Source organism: Ictidomys tridecemlineatus, chromosome 2 (genome assembly GCF_052094955.1).
Source record: "Ictidomys tridecemlineatus isolate mIctTri1 chromosome 2, mIctTri1.hap1, whole genome shotgun sequence".
Lineage (NCBI taxonomy): Eukaryota > Metazoa > Chordata > Mammalia > Rodentia > Sciuridae > Ictidomys > Ictidomys tridecemlineatus.
Genome location: NC_135478.1, coordinates 139690500 through 139703636, shown reverse-complemented (window position 1 = coordinate 139703636; position 13137 = coordinate 139690500). Strand labels below are relative to the sequence as shown.

Sequence of the window (13137 nt, the reverse complement as noted above, 5' to 3'; positions counted from 1 at the left end):
TGGACACAAGAACTTGTTCCATCAGTGCAAGTCATAGTGTCTGAACTTGTAGTGCATTGAGAAGGACTTCCCAAGGATGAAACATTTCAGTTGGTGCCTCTCCATGTTTTCTTATTTGGAAAAATCCCAGATTTTTTTTTTTTCATGGGAAAAATTCCATGACTCTCTTATCCATCTTGCAGCCTCTTCTAAAATTATCATTATATTTTGTAATGAAACAATTAAGTTTTGCATTTTCTAGACTCTGCTTTCTTTTCTATTTCTTTCTCAGGTCTTTTTCTGATTTGTCATGAAAACAAATATAATTAAATATATAATTATATATAATATAATTAAAGTAAGTTCTTTTTGACTTAACCAGAAAACAACATTCTGTTGTGATAAAGCACACTGACTTTTACAATTCATACCTTCACAGAATTTCTTCTCATATGGAATTCCATCTTTGGGATCTTTACCCTTTAAAAGAGAAATGATGAGATTAGTAATTTACAAAAAAATTATGAGACACATACACTAAATCCTTTCCAACTGACTGTTAGGAGTAAAAAAGCAAATCAATAAATAAAATCCTTTAAAGTCTTTTATGTATTTTTAGTCTTTATATATATATATGGTAGTAGAGTATATTTTGACACATTATACAGACGTGGAGTATAACTTATTCTAATTAGGATCCCATTCTTGTGGTTGTACAGATCAAGGACCGAGGCGTTAAACCAGAGTCCCTGCACCTACGCAAAGAAAATGTAGGCCCCACTATCCATCATGTCAGCCTAGGAACTGAATTCCTCACCAAGACTCCTCAAGTGCAAGAAGTAAAATAAAGAATCAATAAATGGGATGGTATTAAACTAAAAAGCTTCTTCGAAGCAAAGGAAACAATCAAGAACATGAAGAGAGAGCCTACAGAATGGGAGGAAATCTTTGTCATCTGCTTCAGATGGAGCATTAATCTCCAGGATAAACAAAGAAACTAAAAGCTAATATCTTTAAAGTCTCTTGAGTCCCTAATCCAACATAGCAACACTGTGAGAGTAAACTGGATTTAAGAGGAACAGGGGGTGGGAATAAGGAGAGATCCAGAAACTGGGTCTCCTTTTTCAGAGGGTTGAGGGCAGTATGTTGGGGGAGAGGTGCATGAGCTAACGGTCTCCCTTCTTGGAGCACTGAGGGCCCCATGAGTGTCACACAAGAGCAGGGCAGGTTCTGCAGTCCCTGAGCTGGAGACCTAACTGTTCTGGCATCTCCCACACCTAAATATTGATGCTCCTAGAGCTGTCATTTTCAACCAGGGTTGATTTTCCCCAATACCTTACCATCTCACACTCAACCCAGGGACAATGCTAATGTCTGGAGGCAAATTTGGCTGTCACAACAGGGTGGGAGTCACCCTGGGACCTAATGGTCAAGGCCAAGAAAGCTGCTAAACATCCTACAGTTTACAAGACAATCCCAGCAACAAAGAATTACCTAACTCCGATGTCAATAGTGCCTAGATTCAGAAACCTGAAGGGGAATTTGAGTCTGTGAGGGGGACAGAGTTGCTGTAGCTGAAGCTTCCTCACATCAAAAGCTTCCTAACATCTCCCTTCCAGGGACATGAATAGTAAATATGCCAAGACAGAAGTGCTGGGTAGTCAGAGATGCGCTGGAATTAGCATGCCCACTCTCCTGGCCTCTGGGGGTTCCCAGTGCATATTAAAACATTAAAGATGCTGAGTCCAGAAGGAAAGAGAACTCTTCAGCTTCACTGGGCCCAATGGCTCCCTATACTTAACCAGATGATGGAACCCCTCCCTCCATGCCTATTAATATCACACTCAACACTTGATCCTGGGGACGCAGTTGGGACGATGTTGGCTCTGATGGTTGTGAAGTCCTCTCCTTGTTCCCGATTTTGTGATTCTGTGAGTCATTTTTCTGCATAAGGGATAGGTAGCAAGGCGATGCATCTCTCCCATTATTGAGTTTTGCCCCCCTGAGCTCATGTTGGGTTTCCTCTGGTCTTTTCATGGCCCTGCTCTTTATGCTCTTTATGTAGGGTGGCACACCATGTCAGAGGCAGTAGTGGAACCATGGAATGAGGATGGCAGCCATGTAACCTGATAAGCCCCCATAGTACCCCAACATGAGAATGAGACTTGGTTTTATTTGAGTAAGAGTTGAGTTGGGGTTCTCGACACCTCAAAGCTCTAGGGGAGATGACTTCTCTTCCTCCACGAAAAAGCAATGTGACTGAGAACAGGGTGGGAGGTGTGGGCTGGGATATAGTCATTGCCATGCTTTTCATATCCCAGAAACCACAGGCCATTTGTGTCCTGGGATAGGGAAATGTTTATGGCAATTTTCTCTTCCTCATCCATGCAGGTTTCCTTTGAGATCAGGGAATCTAAAGCTTCAAGGGTCCTTCTTTGTATAGCTCCTGCCAGTGTGAATGTTGGGAGTGGCTGGGAGCTACTGAATGTTCTAGGTGAAGAGAGGAGGCCACGTTATTATAATCAGGACACCTTTCCATGTAAGCACTTCTGGTTGGTTGGAAAAGACTATATCAAAGGGTCTAAAATTTCTAAGCTTCTGTAATCTTTTAGGATTTCTTTTATTGTACTAAATAATTATTTTCTTTCATATTTCATTTTATATTTGTAAGTTGGTATTTTTTTTTAATTCTTCACAAGGACCTTTCAAATTGTGTAAATTTAAGAATGCAAAACTCGAGTCTTCTGCCATTACTGTCCAAGGAAAAGTACTTTGTTGGCTTTCCTCCTTCCTTCCCTTTCTCTACCTGGGAGCTGTAAGCCCAATATTCACAGGGAGTTGAAGACACCAACATCAGATGCCTTGAGGTGTGGATAGCGAGGTAAATACGGGGTAAGTTTCACTCTGCCTGACTGTGCTGATGAAACAGATAAAAAATGGCTGCCAAAAATGGTGACAGCATGGGGTTTGCTCCAACAGCTGTGTGGGTTGCTGTAAAACTTTGTGAACACCACTCTCATTTCACTTCACAGTGTTCAGACAGAATGAAGGCACTGAACACGGTGACCATGAGCAAAGCTGAAAGGGCTGTGACCCTGAGAGCCTTCATCACGGATGCTTTTCATGTGTGATGCAAACTCTCTACCCTCCTGGGAGCAGCTGGAAGAGTTCTCGTGGGCTGCCATCTCCTTCCTCACCTGTGACTAAAGCAAATGGGCAGTGGGCTTTGGGGGAAGGCAGAAAGTAAGAGATAGTGTTAAACTTGAATTTTATTGCTTACCCAGATGCCATTACAATTTGAATCCTGATGAATGTCCCAGTTGTCTGGCCTAAAAAAAAAAAAAAAAATCCACATTGATTTTGATCTATGCTTATCCCTCAGTGAATGTTCGTTTTACGAATAAAGGAATGAAGGCTACACAAAATGCCACTGAAAGTCAACCATGCCCAAGAGCATTCCCCTGCTGCTGGGTGTTGTGACACAGAAGCCTCCGTGGGACTGCTTGCGTTAAACTTGGTTTGGGGTATTTACTGGGAACCCTGAAACAAATCCAGTCATTTTTCATGATTGACTATACTCATGGACTTCTGGAATGGTGCTGGTGAGCATAATGAACAAATCTGCAAGCCATTTTATATAAATCGGTGAAGCTGCTAAAATAGTGCCTCAAGAATGCCCAAACACTTGGGTAATTCAATGCCAATGTAATCACAGCACAAGTGAAGGTTGGCATATCCCTTTTTTGAAGTTTGAGAAGTGATTGGCTTAACATCAGCTCAGGACTAAAGTCTGATGTGATTTCCACTCTTTACTCCAGTGGGGACAGACCTCTATTCCTGGGCCCAGCTTTCATGTAGAACTTTCATCTTATCTACTCACTTGGTTCTCCCCCTAAACTGTAAGCGCCATGACCATGAGAAGGGAGGTATATATATATATATATCTTTCATTTACCACCTAACATGATGCAAAGTACTTTGCAAATCTTAGGTGCTCAGTAATCATTTCTTGGACAGATCAATGCATGAATGCTATTTTCTTCAATGAGCTTTACTTCTATTGGGCACGATGTCCCTTCTGCCTGTAGGTAGGAGTCCCTTAGGCTCCAAGAAGGAATTATGCCTCCTGCCTCCTTTTTGGAAGGTAATTTTCAAAATCAGTGACCAGTGGAGAGTTACCTTCTGCCAGGATATACTGTCTTGTCACTGTCGTCACAGTCTCTCCCTCTCCAGTGATAGCCCCGCAGCGTCTGCAGTTGAAGAGCACACATGGGAGGTGTCAGGCTTGCTTTGATGGTGCCCACAGCAAAGGTGAATTAGAGCTATCTTGGGTGTTTTGACATCTGCACTTTTTAATTCAGAGATAGTCAAGGAACACTAAAGAACATTAAGAAAATCAAGATTAATATGAAAGGACATGCCATGTGAGGTGAGATATAACACCAGGATCAAAAACAGGTGGTACTATGTGATGTGTGGATATGTGTGTTTATAGGTGACACTAGGTGTGTGCCAATATGTGGGTCAATTGAGGAATGTATGTGTGCATGCACATGTGTGTACATGGGGTGTGTGTACATGCATGTATTTATGTGTTTGCATGCTTCAGATTGTGTACATGCATGTGTGTGGCTCATTGTATATGTGTTCGTTCATGCATGTGTGTTGATGTACATTTCCAGAAATAACAGGACCACCCAACTTTCTAAAATTCCTCTGTTAACCACCAATCTTCTCAGGCTCTAAAATAATTAATATATTTAGCCAAATGGCTAATTACTTTATTGGACAACTTACAAATAATATAGCTCAACTATTAATCATGTGGATTTATATGTTTGACTTGACTGATTTGAAAGAATCGGGAGTTACAATAAGCCTGGCATTGGTAGCACACACCTGTAATCCTAAGGACTCGAGAGGCTGAGAAAGATGGACTACAAGTTTGAGGCCAACCTCAGCAGCTCAGCAAGCCCCTAAGCAACTTCACAAGGACTCAAAATAAACAACAGCAAAAAAGGGCCAGGGATGTGGTTCGGTGGTTTAAGCAGCCCTGATTCTATCCCAAGTACCCCACCTTCCAAAAAACAGTTTTAATTATGTCCAACAATGTTCTTGTTTCCTCCATTCCCAAGTAGAAGAGCTGAGATCCCTCACACTTGGAGGACTTTGTGACATGTCACTTGCTTGTTTACTTTCCCAGAAGACAACCTGACATCCTCTGAGTTCTCAAATGAACTCACACCTACACACTCTTTCTAAATAAGTTAAAGTAGGCTTAAGAGCTTCCAAAGTAATTCACAACACCTCTCAGGGTAACCATAGTCCCATGGAAAATTCCAGCTGGCAATGGGAACAAAGAAAAATAGAAAGCCTGGGCCTACGACTTGCTTTGATGTCCTGTGTATTGTCACGAAGCCAAAATGTTCTTAAGAATCATGAAATGATGGATTGTTCATCAAATTAATAATGCATTCAAATGAAATTCTGCCTCATCTTGTTAAAGGGAAGAAAACTGAAGGAAGTGATGTAATATTCAGCGAACATCTGGTTATTCTTAACAATACTTACTGGGAAAACACTGTATTTGTCCGAGTCCATATCTTTGTACGGCACAGAATTTGTTATAGATCTAGAAGAAAAAAAACAAAACACCCAGTGAGCTGAGATAAAAACAAACAAACAAACAGGTTTGTGAAAACAAACAGAGACACTTTCAGACACGGCTGTGTTGAGTTTAGACAGAGGGCTGATCTAAGAAAAAAATTCAGGATCTGCATGCTGCATCGGAGGACCAGCTAAACTTTGCCAGTCTTTGCTCTCCATTCAAAAGACTGTCTTCTTTCTGTTATTTAATGTGACCCTGTGGGGAAGAGAATAACTGAGTTGTGGGGATGGACATTGCTGTTGAGATCCCCAGGAAAGAGGAGACTGTGCTATGGGTCCAGTCAAGGAACTCAGCACTGCAAGTTGAATTTGTTCCACATCCTGTTAAGAAGGACTTTCCTTCATGTTCACTCTTTTCAACCACTCACTCTGAGGATCTTGGGCATAACTGTCATTAGCTGGCAGTTTCATTCTCAGTTGTGTAAGTCTGGGTAACCAAGGAGCCTAGGGATGACCTGACCCTTCCCAGTTCTCAACGGCAAACACTGCTTTTCATTTAGCCATTCTCACTTAGAGAGTGGCTAAGTAGTGTGGTCATGGGGCAGGGTGAGATTCTTCTTGGAACTTAAATTTTAGAGTTAGTAATGAGGCCCTGTCCAGGATTTACTAAATGGTGTTTTGAATCAAGGGCATCTCAGGAGTTCTGAGAACCTGAAGGCAAATGAATGTGGCCCGAGACATTTAAACCTACTTGCTCATCTAAAGAATCAGACTAAGAGTCCAGGGGCTCAATGAGAACCAGGTGCTGGGTCCAAAGTCAGATTTATCCATCACCAGCTCTGTGACCCACAGCAAATAGCTCTTTTGAAAGGGGACGATAATGATGCCTGCCTTATAAGATTGCATTTATGACAGTTTTTGTTGCATAGACACCAGATAATTTTAATCATCCTTATTATTACTGAGCCACGGATTGTTTCAAAGAATAAACGAAGCTGCATGTAAATATATTTTGTAAATAATAAAGCACTGAACAAATTGCGATCTGGTGCAAATTATACTCGAAGCACAATGATTTTCATAAAGAAGAAAAGCATGCTGTTTTTGCTTTTTTTTTTTTTGAAATAAAAGAATAATTTCCCTTTTAAATTGGGCCAAGAAAAATCCCTGGCCACAGATGCTCTTGAATTCAATTTTTCAAAGGTGGTTCAATTAAAGAGTTGTCACTGTGGCACTGTTAAGACCCACTGGCCCATGGCTAATACAGGAAATGCAGTGATGCATTCATCAAGGAGGGGACAGTGGTCCCACTTCAAGGGACCAAGATATGATGAAATGATGGGCTGCCCGGGCAGCTGGCTGCACCTCAGCCTCTCAGCATCTTCGTCCACGTCTGAGATTTCCCCTCTTCTTCCCAAATCCTGATGCCTCTTCGTCTACCCCATTCACAGCACGGGGTGTTGCCACGGTTTCTGGGATCTAAGCCAGCACTTTACACAGCTGGCTGCTGGGGCTCTTGCTGACAGATGAGCCAGGAAAAAGTGTGTAACTTGTGGATCCCTAAGAGAGGATCTGAATGTGGGTCAGAATCACAGCTGCATCCTCCTCACCCCAGATATTTTCACAACAGACTGGAGATGTTCAGTGGATTTAGCTCCCAGGAAGCTCAAGAGGGGAAGGCTGGCAGAACCTAGAAAACGTGTTTGCTGTGAGTGGGATTATGTTCACCCAAAGAGAGATGTCCTGATCCCCACTCCCCGTGAATGTGGCCTTTCCCCAATCTGGAAATAGAATCTTTACAGATGTAATCTAGTTTGAGGTCATTAGGGTAGGCCACAGTCCAGTATGTCTGGTGTCCTTATGAAAGGAGACGATGGACACCCAGGAACGATGGCCCCATGGAAGATGAAGGCAGAGGTTGTGGTGGGGCTCATGGAGGAGTTTCCTTCTACAAGAAATGGGAATGATAATAAACCCTGCTGCATGAAGTTGTGAGGACCAAATGAAGACATGTATTGAAAATCCATTACTGGAGACCCAGAAGAGCGCCCCTAGTGCAGCAGCAGCAGCATGTTAAATGTCGCTGAGGCTATAGTTTGGGTCCAGAACGTCCTTCAAAGGCCCATGTGTTAAAGACTTGGTCTTTTGGAAGGAGGAAAACCATTAATAGCTGGGACCTAGTGGAAGGTTTTAGGTCACTGCAGGTGTACTCTAGAAGGCGACTGTGGGCCTCTGGTCTCTCCCTCCTTCTCTTTCTTTCTCACTTGGCCATACACTAAACAGGTTTCCTCTAGCGTGATGTACAGTTCTCCTGCCAGGATGGACTGGGCCATCACAGGCTCAAAGCAACAGGGCCATTTGGTCTTGAACTGAAACTTCCAAAACTCTGAGCCAAAATAAACTTTCTTCTTTTTAACCTGATTATCCCAGGTATTTGTTACAGTAATAGAAAGCTGACTACCATACTGAGGAAGGAAGGATCTATGCTATTTTTTCTTTTAGTCCAGTGTCCCTCTCGAGTCACTGTTTGTCTCTTAACATATTGAACAGCGATTCTATGATATCTAGTTTAACTCCAGATGCCAAAGGGAGTTGGAATATGGGATTTGAACTGAGATAGTGGTGGTGGGCAGTATTGGGGAATTCTGACACTGTCTTTCTGTTTGGAATCCTACTCATATGTATGAGCCAGACTGTTCGGGTTGAACTCTATGAAAAACAGCCCCCTTCCAAAATCATGAGTGCCTGGCAACTAAAGATGCTCAAAGAGTCCCAGCCACAACCCATGGCTGACCTGCTCTGTATCTTACATGGCAAGAAGGAACTGTCCCCCGTTGTCATTCAATAAGTGTTAGAGCTGCACAGAAAGCCTTACTGGCACCCTGCATTCTGGCATGGGGTAAAAAGCAAGCTTTCAGATTCAAAGGTACTGTTCAATACAATCTATTTCCAAAGTGGTTTTGTTTGGAGCCAATTTGTCTTGTGGTTTCGGTACAAGGCACATTTTAAGCGAGAAACACTGTCACCTTTAGGAAGATGACATTTAAATATGAGTATCATTTTAATCACTAGAAAACAGAAAGAAGCAAAGATGTTATCATAGGCTTGGGAGGTAGAAAAAGAATACCTACAATTTAATTTTCTGACAGATCTTGGCCAAAAACGGGAGTGAACAAATATCGGAACCACTTCTCGGATATTGCTGGAGAGAGAGAGGATAAATAAATAAATAAATAAACAAACAAATAAATAAATAAAGTTGTTTAATTCAAGGAATGGTTCCCCACCTAAGGTCTCTTCAGTGGTCGTGATTTCTGGACCTTCCTTCTAGAATCTGCTCCATTTCACTTATCTAGATTTACCTCTTGGTTCCTGTCCTCACACCCCATATTCATCCCACCTCCTGTGCCTTGATCCATGCTGGGACCTCAGCCTGAAGGGCCTAGATTCCAGCCAGCCATTCCCACCTTTATGGCTGCCCTGGTTCTTCACCTTTTTCCAAAAATATCTGGCCTGCCTTGATTGGTTCTAATGGAACAATATTCCTTTGCCCAAGAGCTTTGAAAAAGGGTTTGAAAAAAAAGCACTTTCAAATAAAATATTCCATCCTAATAAAGGTTAAATGAAGACTAAATGGAGAGACATGCTTGGAGGCTTGAGATGAAGGAAGGCCCTTTCCCCAAAGAAGCTGCGAGTTGTGAAGAACAGGGGATTTTAGATAGTAGTTTCCATAAGAACCCAGATGTGCGACAAATTAAAACCCCTGGCTTTTTATTAAGCAATACTTTTAGAAAGATAGCAGTTTCCATGATTATTAAAGAGAGAGAAGGCTACAGGGTAGAAAACGTTGGAAACCAGCAATTATCAATGAAGGGAAAGATGAGTCAATTCCCACCAGCCCAAAGAGACCTTTAGATGGCTATGGGGTGTATGATGGGTACTGGGGATGCTCTGCCTCTGGCAAAGGAGAACTGGTAACCTTTTCATAATACCAATGGAGTATGTAAAGGTCTTAGCGATGCCTGCCCTTCCTTCCAGGAGTAGAAGCAATCCTGACTAGGCCCCCATCTCTATGCAAGGCTTAGAGACAGGCTGACTTTGTCTTTAGCCCACCATCAAGTGAAGGGTCTGGGTGGATGTCCTACTTCTTGGCATTCCTTATGGGGTGCACAGAGGTGGAGGCATTATCAAGGTTCTCTAGGAACCTGACCTAGAAAACCCAGATGACCCAGAAACCAGGAAGGAAGGAGGCAGGTAGGAGGTAAGACACAAATACCCTGAGGTTTTGCGATGCCAAGCACAGCCCACAGCCTTGCTAGAGATGCAAATCCTCAGTGGCTTCCTCCCAGATCTACTGAACAAGCTGCGGTGGGGTGGGTCCCAGGAATCTGTCCTCTCACAGCCTTAAAAGTCATTCTGATGCTCACTCTCCAGGATCATTTCCAATGCCCACTATGGTTTGAGAACCACTGCTTTGGGGTCCCAGTTGCTCAAGGTGTGATGATGGACTAGGAGCATTAATGGCACCTGGGAACTTTAGAAATGCAGAGTATCAGGTCTCCTTCTCCCATCCTCAGACCTATTGTAATGCAATCTGTATTTCAACAAGGTCCCCAGAGGGCACACTAAAGCTGGAGGAGCCTGGATCCTGGCAGCAGGAGCACCCCACTCAATGCTGGGGAGGTGTGAGAAAGTTTGGCATCTTTCTTAGGAGACAGACAAACAATCAGCCTGGCTGGAGTGTCTGAATCATGGAAGAAGGGAGGCATTATGTCAGGCTAGGATGCACCCAAAGGGTACCCTGAGGACAGTGGAGAAGCCTTAAACGCATCACACTGGGCAGAACAATCACATTTGTATCTCAAAGGGATATCTCTGGGAGCAAAAGATGACCTAGAAGCAAAGAGATGGGATCCTTCATCCCATTAGAGATAAGAGGCCCTGAGAGATAAGAGATCCTGATCCCAGGGTTCCTAACCTCAGCACTATTGCCCTAATAGTTCAGCCTCCACTGTGAGGCTGTCTTGTGTACTGTGTAAAGTCCTCTACCCATTAGATGCCTCTAGCACAAATCTGTCTCCAGACTGTGATGAATGTCCCTCTTGGATTGGGTGTGAGGGACAAAGTTGCCACTGGCTTGGAAACTTTGAAGTAAAATCAGGTGGGGCGCAGAGGCAGTGGGAAAAAAGAAAAGGGTGTTTAGAGGGTTAAATTCAAACACTTGGCGTCCAATTGAGATCAGGACTGTTGACACCCTATAAATCAAACACTAGCATGCGATTATGCAAAACATTGGTGGAAGTTCATAAGTACAGACACATTCTGAGTCTCAGACTCCAAAGTCAGGTTACATTTGAATGTTCAAGCTACTTTTAATATCTACTCTGAAGGCCTTGATCTAATTAACCTAATGACAATGTAGATTTTAACACTGATGATAACCAACACAGAAAAAACTCTATTGAACGGCCTTATAATTACAATACAAGAGGTACAATGGAATAAAATTTTATAATTGCACAGCTGTTCACTGTCAAAATCCAGCCTGAAGGCTTGACGCTGTATTTGATATTCACAGTGCAGAAATTTGGGTTAGGAAGTAGGAGATAGATAGAAAATAGATGATTTAGTTTGCTCAGGGATCCCCCCAGAACACTTTCTGTTTATATAGAGGTTTGGATTAGCTGGTCTTTTCATCACATAGAAAGGAAAAGGCAATTGTCGCCAAGCCATCTTCCCTACTCCGGACAATTTACTTGCCAAGCAAACCGAGACAGATCCAGAGCAACACTGCAGCAGTCCTTGCTTACCATTTGCCAGTTCCCTCTTTTCAATTTGAACTTTGCTGAACAGCCAAAATGTGGGCTGTTATTAACTAAGGAATGGATTTAAAATATCACATCTAGCTGCATCTGATCCCATCTAAAATGAGTCTCAAAACCTGGACCGTCCCTGGGGACAGGTGTACTACCCCATCTTCACTTTGCAATCTATTTAACCAGCATTCACTTGCTTCCTGAGCATCCCCACACATCAGGATAGTAAATGAATGCAAAATAACAAACAGGGTTTGAATAAAGAAATTAGGGTGAATGGCATAAATGGAAGGTCAAAGGAGGAAAGCTAACCTGAAATTGAATTTCTGCATGGTGAAGTGCGTTTCAACCTTTTTTTTTTTTTTGTGTGTGTGTGTGTGTGTGTGTGTGTGTGTGTGTGTGTGTATTATTGGATTAAATTGGTCTATGATGGGGTTTGGATATGAGCAATTTTTAAAGTCTTCTCATAGGATTCTATTGAGATTTGTGATCAGGGACCTCACAAATAGCTGCACAGGCTGTTCCCTGAATGATTCCAGTATCAACACCACCTGTGGCCTGACTGGTGCTCCCTGAAGTTCAGCCCTGAGGAAATCTGATTGGAGCTATTGGCACAGTGGAAAGGATATTGGTATCTAGCTCTGGATTTAAGCAATGGTTTTCTCATTTACTAGCTATACAAAGTGAGCAAATTATGGACTTTTAGTCCTACCATCTGTAATGAGGTTGATAATAATTTTTTTCTTTTTGTGGAAATGAGAATTAAATAATAAGTTGATTCCATAACACAGGTCCTCTGAACCCTTAGAGACTTGGTGCTCTTCCAAATCCAGGAAAAGCCTCGCAGAGCCTGTTAGGGCCTCGCTGAGATCAGACCTTTTCTGGAGCATTTGATTCTCTTCAACAATATATAACTTTTCTCCAGTCTGGATTCTTACAGTCTGACAGGCTTTGCTGAAAAGATGTGCAACCTACCATGTGTTGCTTTAAATGTCCTGGTCAGCCTGCAGTTATATCAATTGTCACATGGAATTCATTGCAGCCAGTATTTTTTAATCAGAGACCATTATTTGCATTTTGCATTTTCTGATTTTTTTTCCTTGATAGTTTTAATCTGGAGAGTAAATAAATTGAGGGAGGCTTCTGGAGAGTTTTTTTTTTTAATTGTTGAATTGTTCAGTAGATTTTTTTTTGTTCTTCTTGGAAGTAATTATTGGAATCTTGCCTCACAAATTATTCTTTCAATTCTGGTGACAGAAATTAAAAAAAATTGTAAAGTCCTAATTAGCCTTTGAGTTAATGCCAAGGCAGTTTGTGCTAGTAAAATAAACAATGCTCTGAAAATAAGTTTTTAAATTCACATTGAGAAGAACAAAACACAAATTCTATTACTCTCCATTTCTGCTCAGAGTTCTGAGGTGGTGGTGGAGGGTTTCTCATGGTATTTCAATTTCTTCTCGAATAAGTTAAGCAGATTAGCTGAACTGGCTACTGTCAGCCCTTAATTATTCACTGAATTGGATAATGACTGGCAAAGCAGACATTGTGATTGATTAACCAATTATGAAGAAATGCCTGCATGTTGCCATTTAACAAGAATCAGCCTTGTACATCAAAACCCATATGACCCCTACGCACAAGGCTGCCAGATAAAAATATTGTACCAGACATGCTTACACTAAAAATTTAGTCCTTTTTCATCTGAAATTTTAAGTTTTCCTGAATATCCTATATC

General features: G+C 42.0%; 1 protein-coding gene across 1 annotated transcript in view; it reads right to left on the bottom strand.

Moving 5' to 3' along the window:
* Positions 1–13137, bottom strand: part of Aoah (acyloxyacyl hydrolase) — a 202798-nt gene that overhangs the window by 97785 nt on the left and 91876 nt on the right. Inside the window, exons 6-10 of the mRNA XM_005319198.5 lie at positions 8718–8788; positions 5551–5611; positions 4159–4229; positions 3260–3308; positions 411–459 (exon numbers count right to left, since the gene is read on the bottom strand). Coding sequence (XP_005319255.2) covers positions 411–459; positions 3260–3308; positions 4159–4229; positions 5551–5611; positions 8718–8788 — 301 coding nt within the window. The remainder of the gene's footprint in view (positions 1–410; positions 460–3259; positions 3309–4158; positions 4230–5550; positions 5612–8717; positions 8789–13137) is intronic.